General features: G+C 43.3%; 1 protein-coding gene across 1 annotated transcript in view; it reads right to left on the reverse strand.

Moving 5' to 3' along the window:
• Positions 1-2,070: 2,070 nt before the first annotated feature.
• grin3ba (glutamate receptor, ionotropic, N-methyl-D-aspartate 3Ba) overlaps positions 2,071-21,645 on the reverse strand; it is an 81,830-nt gene continuing 62,255 nt past the window's right edge. The window contains exons 5-9 of the mRNA XM_053506748.1: positions 17,945-18,060; positions 13,556-13,707; positions 10,500-10,664; positions 2,887-2,954; positions 2,071-2,794 (exon numbers count right to left, since the gene is read on the reverse strand). Coding sequence (XP_053362723.1) covers positions 2,170-2,794; positions 2,887-2,954; positions 10,500-10,664; positions 13,556-13,707; positions 17,945-18,060 — 1,126 coding nt within the window. The 3' untranslated portion in view covers positions 2,071-2,169. The remainder of the gene's footprint in view (positions 2,795-2,886; positions 2,955-10,499; positions 10,665-13,555; positions 13,708-17,944; positions 18,061-21,645) is intronic.

Consider the following 21,645-nt stretch of genomic DNA (forward strand, 5'->3'; position numbering starts at 1 on the left):
ATTAATAATCTGACTGTAAGAAATATTAACTTACCTTTTAACTATATTGAAGATGTTTGTAGTGAAAAAGTTCCCGTGACACTTTACATCCAAGTAGAAACAATATTTATTTTTTAATGTTCTGATAACGTTTGCTAACATCTCTATATGATTGATTTCCACCTGAGCACACTGCACCACCACTGCAACTTTACTACACACCATCAGACCATCATCATCATCATCATCATCATCATCTTAAGCACATGCTGAGTCAGAGATGAAATGACTCTGATCTTAAACCTGATGAAGTTTTCAACAGGACAAAAACATCATTTAATTTTAAAAGAATATTAAATTACAATTTTTCATTTCTAAAAGTAAAACAGATCAGTTTGGTTTTACAGGTGAAACGTTTCCTCCTGTATTACTGCAGCGAGTTGATGGAGGTGTAGATGATTATTTACTCCACACTCATCCTGACATCACTGAGCTCAACCTTCCTGTATATAAATGCTTCATTAGGATTATAAAATCTCATAACTTTTCATCATTATCATATAAAACACTCTTATGAGTTACATCATGTTCCTTATTTATGTGAGAATTTATTGCTAAAAATGCAGTAGATATGGATAATGGTGCCGTTTATTAAAAATACATTAAATTCTGGTTAACGAAGGAGAAACAAACAAACAAAAAACTTGTGTTTATGTACAAAGAAATTGGGATAAATCTGCATAAATGTAGGTGTGTCATTACACATGCCTGTCTTTAAATAGGGTTAAAAAATAGGGGGCGATCACACGTTCCTGAATTTGGAAGTTTGCCAGAATTTGCTCATAAACGTAACGAATGCCTTGTTCAGCTAAACCACTAAAAAGTATGCAGTAATGCTAGACTTCATCTGGCCAAAGAAAGCTCAGTGGGAAGACGTGTTACTGTGGTTCAGCAGGGGGACATTATTGTCCTGCAACAAGCAAAGACAACAACTAAGGAGATGAAGCTGTAGTGACTGGAACTGGGTTAAGAACTAGACATTATTAAACCCTGAAGGGACGGAGCTGAACATCAACTTTACAGAAGAACCGTGTTGAGAAACTCATCCTGAACGAGTGTGATGGAGATCACTTACACACCTGGTGGAGAGCATCATCTAAAATGTTCAGTAAAAACTAGAGCTGTGTTTAATAGTGACGGTAAGAGCAAATTTCAATTAAATTCAGGGGAACATTGGAGTAGTCTAGCTAAACATTGAGGAACGTGTGAAAGCCTCCTGTGATACAGAAGCTCCACTTCTACAGGGAGAAAAACACTAACCAGCAAAATGGCCAAAACTGCACTGTTTATAGACTCAGGCAAGTCATAAATCACAGGGAGTGTAAGAAGTAACACGACTGCTTCAGGGACTCACTTATCTCTCTCTCTCTCCGTGTGTGTGTGTGTGTGTGTGTGTGAACCGTATCACAACATCCTGCTTCCGAACATCATGAGGTTTAAACCACTGCAGCACAAATCCACAGGACTGTCTGCTGAAGAGGACGAGATGGATCGATGTTCAACACGATCTCCACCTTCCCTCCACACACTCCACCATGATCAGCGTCACAGCCCAACATTCGCTGGAGAATTCCCACTGATGATGTCATAAAGGGCGCTACAGCAGCCGACCAATCAGCACCTTCGCTTCAATTCACACTATAATTTATTGACTGTGATCTCTTTTCTCTTCTCTATTGTCTCTATTATTTCTTTATTTTCTTCGTCTTTTGTGCTGTTTGTTTCTCTTCATCTATCTGTTTTATTCTTCATTTTATTCTTTTATCTCTTACATCTTTCTTCTTCCTGCATTTTTTTCATTCTTTGGTTTTGTTCACTTTTTCTTCGCTGCTCTCTCTCTTACACACACACACACACACACACACACCTTTCCTTTCCATCTTTTCTTTTATATCTTTTCTTCCTTTCTGTCTTTACTGGTTTCTCTCCCTTTTCGCCCCTTTCTGTAAATTTTAAAACCATTACTTTTGTAAAAGTGATTACTAAAAATGAACGAAAACATCTTGTTGTCAGACGGAGCGCTCGTTAAGCCGCAGTGACGAGACGAGCTAACGACACTTCCTCTATAAAGTAAGAGAAGAGAGAAGAAGAGAGACGCTCCTGTCCTGTCCGTCCCTCCTGTCTCACTCATCACCTCCTCCTGTTCATGTCTGTGGTGAGGGTGAGACGGCTGCTGTCTCTCTCCGCCTGTCTCAGTCTCTCTCTCTCTTTCTCCAGGTTCCTCTGGAGCTCGGCTCTCCGTGCCAGCGCAGCCCGCAGGTTCCCCCGGAACTCTTCGATTTTGCCCTCGATCTCCTGGAGTTCCCCCTCCCATACCGAGGTGCGAGACGACGCGGGGCAGGCGGGGGGCAGGAGGACCAGGCTGAGTCCTGACGCCGTATCTCCGTTAGCACACAGCTGAGCGGGAGGGCTGCCCACTAACCCCCTGATACCCCGCTGTGACCTCAACAGCTTCTTAATGCCCCCATCCGGCCTCCTGGTCACCTGATCCGACCCCAGCAGGTTATACGTGGCGTCATCCGAGTGCTTAGCGCCCACGGACGGACCTTCCGCGGCCGCGTCCGCGCCCTTAATGCCCCGCTCGGAGCCCAGGTCGAAGTGCACGCGCTTGTGGTTGGGATCTTTGAGGTCGCTGCTGGAAGCTCCAGGACTTTCGTTGTTCCACTTGCTGTTGGAGGTGGAGGAGGAGGAGATGGAGGGATCGGCGGAGGGCAGGCGGTGCAGCTGGCAGCCTTCTGACAGACACAGGGGGATGCTGAGGGCAGAGGAGACTCCAGTCAGGCTGTGTGTGTGTGTGTGTGTGTGTGTGTGTGTGTGTGTGTGTGTCAGTATAAAGTCTACACTCACTTTGTGTTTGTTTTCACGGGGTCTGTTTTCTTTTCATCACACACTGTGTTCAGCGCTCGGTGGATTTTCTGGAGACAAAAAGCAGAAAGAAGGACGAAGATCGTTACTGTATGAACACGTGATTTCACCTGATGAACACTAGAGGGAGCTGTGGTGTCACATTTCTATTATAGTGTCCTCTGTCTCTCTCTCTCTCCATGTCCCACCATTTTGGGTTTTTTCTGCCCTTTCTTTCACACCTTCCTCTTTTCTGATTTTACGTCCTGACATCTTAGTCGTCCCCTTCTTTATTTTACTCTCTCTCTCTCTCTCTCTCTTTCTCTCTCTCTTTCTCTCTCTTTCTCTTTCTCTCTCCGAGAGTGATTTCGAAAGCTTTAAAAAATATTTGTTACTGAGTCCATTACTGAAACACCTTCATATCACGTGCATGTTCATTTGTCCTTTCCATGAAAACAACAACACATAACCATGTTACAGTCTGTCCTGAAACGCCACACGCGAGCTCCGCTAAAGACGAAACTGATGTTGTGATGAGGAAATTCATAATAAAAATAAAATTTATGTGAGGAAATCACATCTAAAAAATAAAACCACATTACTGTATACACCTGAAAATAAATCAAAATATTAAAAACAAGACAAACTGATGGATGCACATGTGAAGCTCTGGTAGGGTGTGTGTAAAGCGCCCCCTTGTGGTGAGGGAAGAAGGGAAACTAAAATATACGTAAATAAATTCGAGTGACAATAACAAGCTAACAATCGTCTCTAAGTAAAATATGAAGCTTCTAAGGAACAACATACAGCGTTAGAAACGCCCCACCTCATGAATGCCTTTGAAGTTTGCCTTTTGCCTTTCATGAAATTTTGCAAGCATTTTCGGCATACAAGTGACCGAACTGAACCGAACCGAACCGACCCAAACCGAACACCGGTGAAGTCGCTGTACGTCTGGGAGCAGCTCAACACTTGTTTTACGTCAGTGTAAAGCCAAGTGAAGTGAATTTACATATTTTTGTGTGGGTTATTTTGTATTTTGTGTAAGATTTAGTGAAGACGTGGCACCGCGAGTCCTGAGGTTACGTGAGGTTTAATTTCTATTTATTTTATATTTTACCTTATTTACATGTCTTTTTTAAATGTTTTGATTTTATATGAAAAAACATGATTATAGTTGATGATATATAATTATTATGTTGGAATTATAATTTCAACATTATAATTAATAATTAATTATATTGTGGCGTGGGCGGGGCGGCGGCTGATGACCGTCATGCCCTGCGGGGGTTCTCTATGTGTTCACCCTGTTGGGGAAGGTTGTTTGGGCTGGTGGCTTCGGCCATGTTTGTGTGTTAGACTGAATTGGGTCTGGGTCTCGTGTAAATGTGTTGCTCATGCTATACAGTGCTGTGTGCAAAATAAAGTACTCCCAGCCATTGCATTGGGCAGCAATTACGCTCACTCGTCTCTTCAACTTTTACATTTACATTTACATTTAGGCATTTGGCAGACGCTCTTATCCAGAGCGACTTACAAAAAGTGCTTTAATTTTTACATCATTGGATACATACTTACACTGGGTTAACTAGGGTAATAACTAAGTACCATTAGTCCAACACAACTGAGTTTTTTTTTTGTTTTTTGTTTTTTCGGGGTGGGGGGGTTAGTCCAAGTACTGGAGAAACAGATGAGTCTTGAGTCGTCGTTTAAAGATAGTCAAAGTCTCTGATGTACGGACATCTAGAGGAAGTTCATTCCACCACCTCGGTGCCAGAACAGAAAAGAGCCTGGATGAATGCCGCCCTCGATCCCTGAGAGATGGTGGGATGAGGCGAGCAGTGCTGGAGGATCGGAGGGAACGTGGTGCAGTGCGTGGTGTGATTAGAGCAGAGAGGTAAGTGGGTGCTGGGCCATTTTTAGCTTTGTAGGCAAGCATCAGTGTTTTGAATTTGATGCGGGCAGCTACAGGAAGCCAGTTAGACAACAAACAAGTCTCTGAGGTTTCGCGGCGATGCCGAGGCACGGGACCTCAGGACTACCGTTGCAACATTGTCAGGCCTGAGGGACAGCGTACCCCAGCAGCCGTTAAACTAGCTCCGGGGGGCTCTAAGGGGAAGCCGCCTCCCGCAACCGTTCTTGTTCCCCAAACTTTAGGTCGGGAAATTTATGTGAACTGTGTTCTGGACGACGTCTTACTACAGACGCTCGTGGTCATGGGTTCTATGGTTTTGCTGTTACGCTGTGGATTACTGGGGCAAAGCGAGCGCGTTTGCAGACTGCCTGATCTAGCCTTTAACATTTGCACTGTTTCTGAGAGCAACGTGAAGGTACGGGCGTGCTGCACGGTCCGAATAAACAATAGGTGAGTAGATTCATTCACATGAATTCTTTGTGGGTAATATCGAGGAGGATTGCATTTTGGGTTTGGACATTTTAGAAAGATGGTGTACGGTGCTAGACTTAAATAATGGAACTCTGCGTGGTAACTTCGGGTTAGCCAGGTTGCTAATACCGAAACCACAGCCGGTCATGTTAGTAGCACACACCCAGGGGGCGGAACTTCTGGTAGTCGCGCCATGTAAACATCTGGTAGCAGGCCGAGTGGAAAAACTACACGCTAACGCTGGCGGTACTGCGAGCGAGTTGAAGAGCGCGTGTTTGCGACGTAGGTTACTCTACCGCCGCGGGAAACGGCTGTGCGGCGCGGGCGAATGCTTTCAGCTGCTGGTACCAAGGGCTTTGCGGACATGTGTACTGGGTTTGGTGCATGGACATTCCGGTTCGGGACACTTCGGGCTGAATAAACCTCTGCGGCGGTTGCACACTCATTTCTACTGCCCGGGCTGTCATACCGACGGTAAACTCTTTGTTTACCGATGTGACCTCTGCATGGCAAAGAAGGGCCCCACCCAGCGCTCGAGAGCTCTGCTGCATCGAATTCTGTGGAGGCCGGACCGCCTCAGGACAATGTTTGCGCTCCTCCCGCCCCCACAAAAGGACCCTGGTGATCACAGCGCCAGCACCGACCGCCTTCACCCCTCCAAGACTGAGAGAGTCATGGTGACCGGGGACGGTCACAGCTCGGGTGGGGGCAGTGTGGCGTGGGATATAAAGTGCTGTGTGAAATAAAGTACTCCCAGCCATTGCATTGGGCAGCAATTAAGCTCACTCGTCTCTCCAACACCCTTCCCGGTGGAAAAACGCTACAATATTAATAATTATAATGTAATATAATTATAATTTATAAATAAAATTGGTAATATTGGTGCATTTAAATTATTTCCTCTGGGACAATGCGTTTCACAATACGAAATTTCACTTTAAGAACTCGCCTCCGCAACAGATTAAATTTGTACGCCGCTGTAATTAAGCCTATTATATATATTTATATTTACTGAATTACCTATATTTTTAATTATTTAACCTTATTTTTATACTTTTATTAAAATGAACTGTATCTAACTTTTTTTTTAATTGCTCTTTAATTATTTAACAATTTCTTTGTAATATTTATTTAATTTATTTATACAAATGCATTTTTTCTCTCTTTTTTTTTTTACATCACTCTTATTTATTATTTTGGCTTATTAACAGTTTTATGTCACTTGTGGATCAGAGCTGTTGGTAAATGAACCTGTATTTAATTATTTTCTAAGAGAAACAGTTTGCTGAGGGGAAACACTTTTATTACCTTGGTTATTCCCAGATCAGATCAGGAGTGTGATATAAAACTGCGCAGTTTCAGGTGAAGACGTCGTTAAAATCACGCTGTAATTAACTCATTATAGAGACACGCAGCTTCACATCACATTTACACCCAATGTGTGTTTATTTATTTATATTTATGTCTTACATGTAATATTTCCCTTCACTGTTTGTAAAACAATGTTTCACTTAAATCAAGCTATAAAAGTTAACTGTCTTAAAGCAGCACTTTAATCAGCTGTCTCTCTCTCTCTCACACACACACACACACACACACACACACAGAGAGAGAGAGAGACACACACGAACAGTCTCTCCTTGTAATAATCAACTCTAATTAAATAGAAAGCTTTAAACAGCAGTCAGAACAGCGCCCCTGGTGGCTGTCAGTGTGAGTGCAGCAGGTGAAGCTACAGATGTAATAATGTTCATCCTTAAATAAAGTGTCTGAGGGTTTCCTGTTCGACTAAACCTAATAATAATAATAATAATAATGCAGACGTCTCCAGACTGCGTGCTGAGGAGTACATTCTGTAACACGCCTAATAAATGTGATTAATTTAACCATATTATTAGAGTGTTATTATAAAGTTATTATAAAGTAATTTTGATATTATTATTGTTATTATTAGGTAAGCGATTATGAAACAGTTTTACGGAGAGAAAAGAAAAACAACTCAGTGTGATGCAGGAAAACAACGATACACACATTACAACAGCAGCACGAGTAACGGACATGGGATTAGGAGAGGTGTTTATTATACTGCATCATTAGAGCCGAAGCTCCGCCCCCTAATGTCATCATGTCATATCCTATTCTTCATCATCTTCATCATCTTATTATTATTATGTAAGCTGTTTTTAATTAAATTTACCACAGTAATAGTGTAAGGTCTCACCTCCTACACAACTCCACATTCTTTAACTACTGCGCTCTAGCGCCCCCAACAGGTCTGATTAGGTCACACACTGGAGAGAGTGTGTGTGTGTGTGTGTGTGTGTGTGTGTGTGTGCGCGTGTTTGTGTGTGTGTGTTTATACTTTTATTCCAGCACCAAGCAGAAGCCACACCTGGTTCCACCTGCATAATTAGTCGTTCTTGGCTTTCAAGAGACTCCCCGGTGTGGCATCTGCTTAGGTGGAAAGTTGGAATGAAAGCGTGCACACACACACACACACACACACACACACACACACACACACACAGCCCTTTCTGGAGAAGGTTTGACCCCCCCTGCTGTAGCTCATGTCGAGTTTAAAAGATAATCATGATGTTCATTTCCAGCACAGTGAATTTTCTCCAACTTTAATCACTTTTACTTCGTCTCTCATTCTGAGAACAAAACTCTGTGAAACTCACTAAGGAATCTGACAGAACAGGAAGTGAGGGCGCGTCTCGGAAACACTTTCACTAAATCTGACAGCTATGTATATTAATATGGTTATACATAATAACATAGAAATGTGTATATTTCACTCTACACTATTTATCCTATACAGGGTCGGGGGGGGGGGGGGGGGGGCTCAGGGCGTGAGGTGGGGTACACCCTAAGCAGTTTCAATCCATCACAGGGCACACAAGTTCACACACACACACACACACACACACACACACACACACACACACACACACACCATGCTGTCTATACATTTAAATTCTATTTGATTGCGTTCAGATAAATGTATTTTTCCCTTGGGGTGATTTATAAACACACAGGAGAGTTACATAAAGTAGAAATCATAATAGAAAAGACTAAACTGCTACATGAGTTATAAACAGATTTGTGAACATTAAATACATTCTACAGTATCATACAGGGCGAGTCACTCTCAGATTAATCAGACTTAATAGTTCACACTGTTTGCACAGAGAAGCATCTCATTAATAATCTACACAGTGAAAAGATTCAACAACATGACCTGACGTTATCAAACACACTTCTCTATCCTCTGGAATTACCATGATGATGATGATGATGATGATGATGGTGGTGGTGGTGGTTTTAGAAATTATGATGAAGATGATTTTATAGCATAATGTACACTATACTGCCAAAAGTGTTTATATGAATATGAACTTGAGTAACATTTCATTCTTATGTTTGCAGATGACATTGTGCTCTGTAGCGAGAGCAGGAAACAGGTGGAGGAAAACGGAAAGAGGTGGAGGAATGCTCTGGAAAGCAGAGGAATGAAGGTTAGCCGCAGCAAGACGGAATACATGTGTGTGAATGAGAGGAACCCAGGAGGATGTATGTGAAAGCAGGCTGCATGCCTATCTGCCTGATGGAAGTGACTGGAACATCTGAATTCGAATTTTTGGATGGGTGAGTGAATACTTTTGGCAATATAGTGTATATGTGTGTGTGTGTGTGTGTGTGTGTGTGTGTGTTCTGCTGGTACTCTCTTAAACTTTACAGAAGTGCCCTAAACAGAAAGTGTTATATATATAAAGCGAGCTCACCAGTGTGATGGACGGAGGTGATAAATACAATTCCAGCTCACTAATCCTGAGGTGTAGGAGGCTCGAAACACCACCTCTATTCAATTCAATTCAATTTTATTTGTATAGCGCTTTTAACGATTTACATCATCACAAAGCAGCTTCACACAATCAAAAGAATTAAGTTTGTATGAAATGTGAATGTGTATGAATCAAAATGATATGATTGTCCCAGATTGTCCCTGATGAGCAAGACTAGCACTTTAAGAAAATTAACTTAAAAAAAAAAAAAAAAGAGTTGCATCATATCAAGCTCGTTTCCATCATAGTGTTTTTTATTTCAAATAAAATATTTAAAAAGCTAATTTACTGAAATTTCCTTAGGGTGTGTGTCACGGCTCCCAAAACACTGAGCGATGTTTGTACTGTTCTGGTCATGACCCCGCCTCTTGCCCTCTCTTTGGTCAGGTATCTGTTGTGTGCAACTGCTTTATGTTTTTACTGTTCCTCAGATTGATTCATTTTAAAATGAGTGTTTATTCTATGATGGTAATGATGGTGATAAGGTGATGATGGTGGTGATGTTGGTGGTGATGATGTTGGTGATGATGATGGTGGTGATGGTGGTGGTGGTGATGGTGGTGGTGATGATGATGATAATGATGATAATGATGATGGTGGTGATAGTGATGATGTTGGTGATGATGATGGTGGTGATGGTGGTGATGGTGGTGGTGGTGATAATGATGATGGTGGTGGTGATGATGATGATGATGATAATGATGATGGTGGTGATAGTGATGATGTTGGTGATGATGATGGTGGTGATGGTGGTGGTGATGATGATGATAATGATGATAATGATGATGGTGGTGATAGTGATGATGTTGGTGATGATGATGGTGGTGATGGTGGTGATGGTGGTGATGGTGGTGGTGATGATGATCCAGCTCCAGCTGCTTCATGATGTTTGGAGCTACACATGCTGATGAGATCCTGTGCTTGTGATCCAGACTCCATCTGCCCTCTGCACCTGCTGACTCGTCCCTGTGCTGAACTGGACTTCATGTTAATTCAAATAATTTCTGTTATATTGAACTTTCACCTGCACAACACACATACTGTTATATCATCTCTATTCATTATCACCCAGATGAGGATGGGTTCCCTGTTGAGTCTGGTTCCTCTCAAGGTTTTTTCCCTATTACCATCTCAGGGAGTTTTTCCTTGCCACTGTGAATTAATTAGGGAATTAAAGGCCTTCACCCTTGGCTTGCTCCTCAGGGACAATATCATTCTTATCTAGACACAGTTTTCTCACACATACACACTTCCATAAATAAAAAAAAAATTTTTTTTTCATTTTTGTGAAGCTGCTTTGAGATAATGACCATTGTTAAAAGCGCTATATAAATAAAATTGAATTGAATTGAATGATGGTGATGATGGTGATGATGAAGGCTTACCTGGCTGGTGTGGAGCCAGTACTTCATCCTGTGCTGGTTGTGCAGGTGCGGTAAGATGAAGCTGTAGAAGGTGTGTTCACTCAGCAGTGTGAGTAATGAACCCACAACACCAACACACAACAACACGAAGAGTCCGGAGAAGTGCTGGATACCCATCTGCAGAGTCTACACACACACACACACAAACACACACACACACACACACACACACACATCATCATCATCATCAATCCATAATCATCCATTCCAAACAACAAAAATGGAGGCAGAGCTTTTATTTGAAATTGTGTGATTGATTATAGTGGCGTTGCGGGCGTGTTAGAGAGACAGCGCGGTGACAGATGATCATTTCAGACTCAGAGATTGAAGTGTTGGAGAGCATTATTCTGGCTCAGAGCTGTAACACACCGCCAGCTTGCTAACTACAGAGCTGAGAAACTCTCTCAGAAACAATGCACGTCACAGGCCGATAGTTGGGTACATTTGACTATATTTAAGATATTTTTGCAGTGGATCAGCAGATCCCTGATCCCGAACCCACTGAGCAGCGGAGACACGTGACCTCATACTCGGGCTGAAGGAAATGGAGCGCTGGTGCAGCAGTATCTATGATAAAACTGACTGCTGAGGTGGAAATACAACCTGGAGCTTTGATGACAAAAAATATACTGAAATAATGCACTGAGGGGCGTTCGAGTCAAAGCGGAACTTTTGATCCCAGACTCACAGAACACAGTCCTGAGGGTAAAAACTCCCTTTATTTCTCTATATAATCCCCCGATACAATAAGGGACTTCACTAGTGCTTGGGTACCATCAAGGTAGAAAGTTTTCTCAGTACGCTGGCCTCCCAGGAACTCCTTTAAAGCCCAAACATGTGTAATTGTCTTGGAGCGAGGTCAGGACTGTACGGGGGTGTGGCGATAACTCCCAGCCGAGTTCCTGTAGTGTGTAAGTGGTGTTGGTGAATGAGTGTGTGTACAGTTCACACACACACACAGAGGCGTCTCTTCTTCATCTGGAGGCGGATCAGACGTTCCACTCGTGAATGTTCACGACTGCAGAGAGCTCCGAGCGTACCGACTTCCTTAAAAGAGTCTCATCGCCGTACTGTGTGTGAAGTCTTCTGTAAATGTAAACCTTCATTACCCAGAAATTTCATTACAAGTCCCAGTTAGACTCGAACGGCCTTGTATCTTCATGATCCTTCTTTATCTGCACTGTACGTAAGACTGAGGCCAATAAATCAGTCACGAGCGCTCGGGTTGGAGACGAGCCGTGACATGACACATAACACAGAGAATCTCCGGCTCGGCTCCACTTCCCTGCAGCACAACATGGTTTTCATCTGTCTTTCTAATTATCTCCAGTCTGTCTTGACAGAAATTAATTTGCTCTTACATTTCAGTTGTGAAATCTCTCGCTGTTTCATCCTTCCTTCGGATTCGCGCTGGCCCCGGACCAACTTGCGCTCGGACCGGTTTTAATTAATGCAGAAGCAGAAGGAAATAATGAGAAGTGCGGATCAGATTTTCCTCCTGACTCTTGGTGAGATTCTGAGAGAGATCCCCAAAGTAAACAGGGAGAGATGAGCGGTGAGACACCTGAACACCTCGGAGCAGTGATGTGAAGACAGGTTCTGCACCCAGGAGGCTCAGAGTGCCGTGGAGACGTCTACAGAACCTGCAGTTACACCAGGACCGCGCCAAGTTGGTTTAATAAGCATCACGCAACAGCTCGACTATTATACACACACACACACACTGGGCAACTCATCCACTCGTTCAGTACTGAGTCAGTAGTGTTTCTTGTGGCGGTGTGAGGATGTTACAGTGAGGAAGGTCAGGTGCTCCATACCTGGTGCTGCCTAAATGTAATGTCATCTCCTCTGGGTGAATTTACATTTATGCATTTAGAGCGACTTACATTTTAATCTCATTACACATCTGAGCAGTTGAGGGTTAAGGGCCGCGCTCAAGGGCCCAACAGTGGCAACGTGGTGGTTGTGGGGTTTGAACCTGGGATCTTCCGAACCGTAGACCAATGCCTTAACCACTGAGCTACCCCTGGCCCACACGATGGCGTCGCTTAGCGACCGGGTGTGAGGGTATTGGCCGGTCTGCTGGTCCGGGGTGCAGGTGCCTGACCCGCGGCGTTACAAATAGAGCTTTTATTCATGTAATGTAGCTGCAAAGAAACCTAAAAGCTCATTCTCTCTTTTCTGCATTACGTGTAAAAGCATTGAAGTTCATTATTATTCATTTTGATCTCCTAAGAAAGTTTTCACACCTGTGTGTCAGACTATACGGGTTAATTATACAGTGTGAATAATAAAACTAGTAGTACGGTGTCTGTGTACGAAGTGTTTGATCTCCGCTGGAGCGTCTGCAGCTCTACAGCTCGGCCCTTCGTCTCCCTGCGTTCGAGTCACTTCCTCCTCGATTCTGAATCGATTCACTTTGAATCACTGGAGTTCAGTCTGAAGTGGAGCGAGCGAGGCCCCTCTCACTCACGGTGTCCTTGGCTCGAGCGTGTTCTCACCCGCCTGAAGCAGCGCACCGAGGACAAGAACACACCAGGGCTCTGTTTAATGTCCAACAAAAAAATTTATAACCGCTGTTTGTGAGAGCGAGAGTGATGTCACACACCTCCTGGGAGGAGACTGCGGCGTCCTCCACTGCATTTATTTCCTCATGCATTCAAATCAAGGACACTTTCGAGGCTGTGGTGGCGAGACTCTGTCTCACACACACACACACACACACACACACACATACACACACACACACACACGGCCGGGGAATTAAAGTAACTCTGCAAGAGATGGCCAGGACAGGCTAATGAACTTCACAAAGGACAAACTTACACTCTCAGGGGTGAATGACGAACACACACACACACACACACACACACACATTTCCTGATAGTCGACTCACACCACAGTAATGTATCTTCCCGTAAACGCATCAACATTACAATCTGGCTAAAGTGAATCCTCAGCCAATCAGGACAAAAGCAAGATTTTATAAAGTCGGGACACCGCGGCGATGACGTTACCTGGGTGACGGCGAAGCTCCGTTTTCCACAGGGAGCGCCTCGGTACCATTTATCATGCAGCAGATCCATAAAACCGTCCGATTTATATCCGTTTACGACCTCTGAGAAGTTACGGGTCAGCGGGGAATGCTGGGGTAAACCAATACCATAACCTGAGAGAGACACACACACACACACACACACACACACACACAGTAAGACAAAGAGACACAGTAAACACTGGTCAGATGTCAGAAGGTCTTCGCTTTACGTAGCGTTGATAAAACCTTCCTTTCTGGATGTTGTGTAGTCTTGAGTTTTTATTTCTGCCCCCTAGTGGACAAACACAACTACAACAAGCACTAATCCACAGGCGGACTGGGGCAGGAGTCACGCTGCCCCTTGTTCAGTCGGACCAGCAGCAGACAGGACAGTTGAACACAGGGTGAAGATCAAACTTCTAGAGGAAATTCTTGTGCCAGAAACCAAAAGAAAAAAAATATACATGCAATGAAGTAAAGTAATAAATAAAGTAAAATATAAATAAAAATCCATAAACTATAGACATAAGATACACAGCAGTAGAATCCAACAACCAACAACGTAGAGCGCAGCGACCGGCAACAGTAGAGAAGCAGAAACCCGATTGTGATGTAGGATTTACATGAACACATTTACACCTGATAGTGTTCATCGATATTGCGTGTGAAGAACACGAGCATTCGAACTGCACAGAGGTCAGGTGAGGGCACCGCTGCCATAGTGACCAGAATAAAACCCCTCCGCAGTAACAAAACAATCAATCATCAGACTTAAAGCGAGGGAACTATTGAGGAAAAAACCATTTCAGGATTTGTTGACCTTGCTGTGACCTTGACCCTGTTTGTAATTTGGCTTTTTCGAAATCGGATCGGTTCGTCCGTGTGTTACGATGATACTCCAAGGCGTAATGAACAGAGGGACTGTTACAAACCTGCCTGTCAAAGAGTTTAAAAGGAATGCAATGCTGTGTCGATAAGCCCCGCCCACAAACCAGCACGGAGTCGGGCCTGAGTGAGTGATGAGTCCGGGATTCGGCTCGAGTTTTAAGATCAGAGAGGCACCACAGAGTGTCGTCAGTGACAGTGGAACAATCAATCGTTAGTACGTCTGTCGGGGGCGGGCCCAGGTAAAAGAATAGAACCCAAAAAACAAAAGCCAGCGGAAAGGGTTTGGATAAAGTGTTACTGAAAAATCAGGGCTCTCTCTGTGGGCTGGGCGTGTCCTCTTTCTCTCTCCTGTCAATCACAGGAAGCTTAGCCAATCAGAGCATGAATGAGATCATGTATGTGAAAGTGGGCGGATAGCGCTTCCCTCCGAGTGTCTTCTTTAACACCATGTGCATTCAACATCCTGAGCAGAGAGAACCTTCTGTTTATCAGACCAGGGTTCAGCTGAGTGGGCGGAGCTTCAGGAGTGGGCGGGGCTTCAGGAGTGGGCAGAGCTTTACACCCATCAGCAACAACAATACCAAAAAAAAGCTCGATTTGGTCTGCAGCAGTAATAACATCACTTTAAAGGACCTCCAAACTCTGTGTGTGTGTGTGTGTGTGTGTGTGTGTGTGTGTGTGTGTGTGTGTGTAGAGGGAAGACAGCTCGTCTATCTTCCTGAGTACTCCTCCGACATCCTCACATTTTATTTCCGCTCACTGAGAAAACACACACACACACACACACACACACACACACACTCCAATCACCCCAAAAACACAGACAACACCGCCTGCATCCTGATTCTCTCTTCGGCAGAACTGAAAACCTTTTAGTTTTCTGTCTCCACCTCTCCCTCTCACACACATATGCACACACACACGCACGCACACACACACACACACACACACACACACACACACACATAAAAATTAAATAAGCAGATACATAGAAGGTGTAACAAACACCCCAATAAACAGGTTATTAGTTTTTCGTTGTAATTATCTGTGTATGTGTGTGTGTGTGTGTGTGTGTGTGTGTGTGTGGGTGGGTGTGTGTGTGCTGCACACACACAGAGCAGAATCAGTGCTGAGATGAAATCCGTACCCTTTAAAGGCGCTGTCTCACCGATTCCCATTAATCAGGGGTGATTTAAGGGCAGTGTGTCATGTGACCTTTACTGTGTCATGTGACCTTCACATCGTGGCATCTGATGCTCCACTGCTACTTGTGAATAAGCGTGAAGGTTTCCTATAACAAAGCCTCTTTTATTTAACGATTAAACCCTATAATAGTTGGGAACAGCTGTGTTATAAAAGCAATAGAGACCCCGGGGGGAGTGGGGGGGGGGGGGGGGGGTGAGAACTGCAGTTAGGGGGTAAATATTTAACAGCAGTGTGAAAATGAAGGTCTGGAGCTTCCACAGACTTCCTGATGTGGTGCGAGTCTCCCGGAGATCACTGCTGGTGCGGAGACTCAGGATGCTCGGCTCGGCTCGCTGATTAAACGCTCTCATTTGTTTGAGTGAATGAGTCAGAGAGAGAGAGAGAGAGAGAGAGAGAGAGAGAGAGAGAGAGAGCTGAGGAGACAGATCACACGCAGGACAAACATGACTGAGCATCTGAAATCAACCTCAGTGACTAAGAGACATTTGTAGGTGTCCCTCGCATCCACTTTACACCATTCAGTGATCAAGTGACTCAGTGACGCACTCGGCCAATTGTATAGACTGGTTATCCTGTGGTCCACTGGTCCAGTTATCTAGGGGACCAGTTATCCAATGGGTTAGTGCTCCAGTTACCCAGTGGTCTAGTTATTTAGTGCTCCAGTTATCCACTGGTCCAGTGCTCCAGGTACAATCTGGTGGTACAGTCACATCTTTCATGCTTTTATTTTTAGGCAGAATTGTAGCACTAGCAGTCAATGGGTCAAAGGGTTTAGACGCCCCCTGGTGCTGGTCGTTGCATCGGGCCGGATGGGGGGTGGACGCGTGGACCCGTTGTTGTGGGGTTAAAAAAATTATATGATAAATAACTTTACTGTTATCAACAAAAGACGTTTCAGGGAGTCATACGAGACCCTCTCTGTTACTGCTGGAACGGTCCGGTCCAAACGCTCGAACAATCACATGACCGGTGACTACAAAATGAAAATATATGCGCTCCACGATGAGTCGGGAAACGCTCAGTAGTCTTGACATCCTGTCCACTGGAGAGAACTGGTCTAAAGTCTGGACCCAAATGTTACTGCAGGAAAACTCAGGACGCAAACACCCATCAGCATCAGTTATAGAGTCATAGAGCAGAGCTGTAAATAAAGTGTATTATTATAAAATGCTAAATTGGTAAGCTTAAAAGCTTTTTAAGCTTTTCCCAAAAACAAGTAACATTTTTATCCCCCCAACCCCCCCACACCTGGCATAAAGTCTAATACCTGATCTGATCTCATACACACACACACACACACACACACACACACACTGATTCCGCATTGTAAGCACCTGCATCACTACCAGAACATATAAACCCAAGAGAGATGTGAACCTGCTGTTACAGTACGCTCTGTTACAGTACGCTCTGTATCGTCTCGTAATGGTGATGTATTTCCCAGTGAAGGTGATGACACAGTCGTTTGGTCCAGGATGTCCCGGTGCCATGTGCGTCCCAGACCACCTCTAAATCGGATCACTAAAACTCAAGACGCCTTAAAAGGTCTTCAAGGTGCCTTCAGTATCAGGATCTTAGGATTTTAGTCCTGAGGTGTTAATGTTTTTAGGGCTTTAATGGGCTCTGGGTTTGGGCAAGCGCCGTTATCCAGAGAGACCTACATTTATCTCAGTATACATCTGAGCAGTTGAGAGTTGAGGGCCTCGTTCAGGGGCCAAACAGTGGCAGCTTGATGGTGATGAGGTTTGAACCTGTGACCTTCTGATCAGTGGATCAACATTCTAACCAGTGAGTCCTGGAGAAAACTATATCTTGTTTTCAAACCAAGTAAATGCATTATATAATATTTGGAGTGATGCAGGAATCTGTGTTAATCCTCCGTCTTCATCAGTAATCTCATTTTATCTCTCACTCAGAAGTGTCAAATATCTTTTAGAGACGACCCTGCAGCTCTCCGTCACCATCTGCAACGTTCAGACTCAACCTCACCTTATACACGTACGCCAAAACGCCACACACACCCTCTGCATTTTCACACACACACACTTCTTGCAATGTAGGATTAAGGGTAAGAGTAAGAAATATAAACTCAGGTATCCAGCAGCTCGCTTATCCGCACTCCACACTGTTAAGACTCCGCTTCTAACCGATGGGCGTCTATAGTTACTGATCTTCAAAATTCTCTGCTCATCTACAATCAGCATAAACGTGCATTTATCATGCATATGTCTCTGTGTGTGTGTGTGTGTGTGTGGGCTGTAGTAACAGTGTGTACCTTCAATAGCGAACGGTTTTCCCACAGTCAGCAACTCACACTCCGCGTCAATGGAAGCTTCGTAATCGAGCAGAGCTTTATCCATGATGAAAGCGTCGAGCTGAGGAGGATCTGTCCTTCAGACATACACACAGACATCACACACCTTCTGACCAATCAGAATCCAGGACATTTCTCAGGGTGTTGATTAGTTCTCTCTAACAGCAGCCCGGATTGTGGTGCAGGTTTATGTTAATGCGCTCGCTCTGATACAGTATCGTTTCCATATTCCAGTATTGGTGGAAGGAGTCTCCAGTGTCAGTGGCGTTATATAAGGATGCAGAGTCATGATGGATGACACCAACCTAATTTTTTTCCTATAGCCGCGTGGTCCAGCAGCTTCTATTACAGAAACTGAAAGCCTTTAAATCCACCTGAGTTGTGATGAAACTATCACAGTTTTCTTCTTCATTTATTTCTACCTGTATTTTCCCCCAATTTGTCTCCAGACGTTTTTCTCATCAGAATCTTATGTTCTATTGATCTTTTCATTCTTTCTTTCTTTTTTCCTTTGTACTTTCCCTCTGTACCTGACTCCCTCACTGAGTCTGAATTCATGCAGCAAAACAATCACATTCCTCCTAAATGAAATCTCTCTAATACAATACAATTTACTCAATACAAAATACTAATACAATTATTTTAGATTTTCTTTTTTTTCTATCTGTTTGGTTTTTCTCCTCTGCTTTTTTTCGTTCTCTTTTTCCTTATTTTCTTAGCTCCCTCCCTTTTTTCTTTTTCCTGTTGCATTGTACTCTTTAGCGTCTTATTTGTTTTTCTTTCTTTTCCTGCACTCTGCTTCTTCTCCGCTTCATCCCTCCTCCACAGCAGTAATTTCCCTGCGCTGTCGCTCCTGTTTAGGACTCGGTGTGTGATTATTTTTACAGTAAGCACTGATTACAGTCTGGGCCTCCAAGCTGAGCGCTGATGTCATAACCTGCACCGAGTTTCATACAGCTTACTGCAGCTTACACTGGTATACTCATCCTCTGAGACAGGATATATATATATATATACAGTGAGGTCAATAAGTATTTGATCACCCTGTGATTTTGCAAGTTCTCTTACTTAGAAATCATGGAGGGTCTACAGTTTTCAGCATCGGTGTATATCCACTGTGAGAGAAAAATCCAGAAATCACAAATTTCAAATCTCAAATTTTTGGACAATTTATTTGTGAATTTGTACTCTCAGAGACCTGTTATTGTGCTTTTAAATAGTCCAGCTACACTCTGCTCATGATTCTAAATTAGTAGCACCTGTTTGAGGTCGTTATCTGTCATAAAGACACCTGTGCACCCCACAATCAGCCAAAGTCGAAGTAGATCTATGGGGTATCAATGATGCTAAGAATGGTGAAGAATCAGCCCAGAACTACACGGGAGGAGCTGGTCAATGCCGTGAAGAGAGCTGGGACCATCGTTTCAAAGGCTACCGTCAGTAATACACTAAGACGTCATGGTTTAAAATCTTGCATCACAAGGAAGTTTCCCCTGCTTAGGTCAGTCCATGTCCAGGCCCGTCTGAAGTTTGCCAGGGACCATCTGGATGATCCAGAGGAGTCATGGGAGAAAGTCCTGTGGTCAGATGAGACCAAAGTAGAACTTTTTGGTCTTAACTCCATTCACCGTGTTTGGAGTAAGAAGAGTGATGAGTATCATCCCAATAATACCATACCTACAGTGAAGCATGGGGCTGGAAGCATCATGCTCAGGGGGTGTTTTTCTGCACAAGGGACAGGACGACTGCAGTGTATTAAGGAGAGGATGAACGGGGCCATGTATTGTGACATATTGGGCTAAAACGTCCTTCCCTCAGTCAGAGCATTAATGGTGGGTCTTCCAACATGACAATGACCCAAAGCACACAGCCAGGAAAACCAAGGAGTGGCTCCGTAAGAAGCAAATGAACTATTTAAAAGCAGAATAACAGGTCTGTGAGGGTCAGAAATCTGGCTGACAAGCAAGTGATCAAATACTTATTCAACACAGTAATTCACAAATTTAAATATAAATTGTTAAAAAATCATACAATGTGATTTCTGTATATTTTTTTCTTTTTAAATTCTGTCTCTCACAGTAGAAATGCACCGATGCTGAAAATTGTAGACCCTCCATGATTTCTAAGTAAGAGAACTTGCAAAATCACAGTGTGATCAAATACTTATTGACCTCACAGTATGTATATATACAGTATATGCAATGGATTGGCTCCCTGTCCTGGGTGTCCCCGTCTCGTGCCCTAAGATAAGCTCAAGATAAGCTCTAGGTCCCCCATGACACAGGACAAAGCGGCATGATAGACAATGATTATATATATATATATATATATATATATATATATATATATATATATATATATATATATATATATACACTCAACAAAAATATAAACGCAACACCTTTGTTTCTGCTCCGATTTTTCATGAGATGGACTTAAAGATCTAAAATTCATTCCAGATACACAATATTACCATTTCTCTCAAACATTGTTCACAAATCAGTCTAAATGTGTGATAGTGAGCACTTCTGCTTTGCTGAGATAATCCATCCCACCTCACAGGTGTGCCACATCAAGATGCTGATCTGACATCATGAGTAGTGCACAGGTGTACCTTATACTGCCCACAATAAAAGGCCACCCTGGAATTTTAGATCTTTAAGTCCATTTTATGAAAAATTGGAGCAGAAACAAAGGTGTTGCGTTTATATTTTTGTTGAGTGTATATATATATATATGGGTGAGACAGAGAGAAACAGGGCTTGAGAGAGGAAGAGAGGCACAAAGGAACAGGAGGGAGAGAGTGCAAGTGAGAGAAAGGGAGAGAGAGAGGAAAAGACGGAGAGAGAGCAAAGCCCCATTCACACAGCGCAGTATTACCAGTGTTGTGTTATTGCGCCATAATTACACCTCAGCTTCCTGTACTGTATAAAAGATGGTGTAAAGGATCAAAGGTAGAATCAGGGATCAGTGCTGTTTCCCCTTTAATCTGGGAGTGGCGGTAGTGACGGGGCAAGACGAGACCTGTGTGAAAGGGGAGGAAACCCCCCATCATGGAACAGGGGTCTGAGGTTTTGACACATGTGATGTGTGTGACACCATCAGGAGGCTTAAAACTGGAGTAGATCAGACCACAGATATCTTATATAGCGTAGATCAGACCACAGATATCTTATATGTAGTAGATCAGAATACAACTATCTTATATGAAGTAGATCAGACCACAGATATCTTATATGGAGTAGATCAGACCACAGATATCTTATATAGAGTAGATTAGACCACAGATATCTTATATGGAGTGGATCAGACCACAGATATCTTATATAGAGTAGATCAGACCACAGATATCTTATATAGAGTAGATCAGACCTCAGATATCTTATATAGAGTAGATCAGACCACAGATATCTTATATGTAGTAGATCAGAATACAACTATCTTATATGAAGTAGATCAGACCACAGATATCTTATATGGAGTAGATCAGACCACAGATATCTTATAAACAGTAGATCAGACCACAGATATCTTGTATAGAGTAGATCAGACCACATATATCTTATATGGAGTAGATCAGACCACAGATATCTTATATGGAGTAGATCAGACCACAAAGATCTTATATAGAGTAGATCAGACCACAAAGATCTTATATAGAG

This window comes from Clarias gariepinus, chromosome 11 (assembly GCF_024256425.1).
Source record: "Clarias gariepinus isolate MV-2021 ecotype Netherlands chromosome 11, CGAR_prim_01v2, whole genome shotgun sequence".
NCBI lineage: Eukaryota > Metazoa > Chordata > Actinopteri > Siluriformes > Clariidae > Clarias > Clarias gariepinus.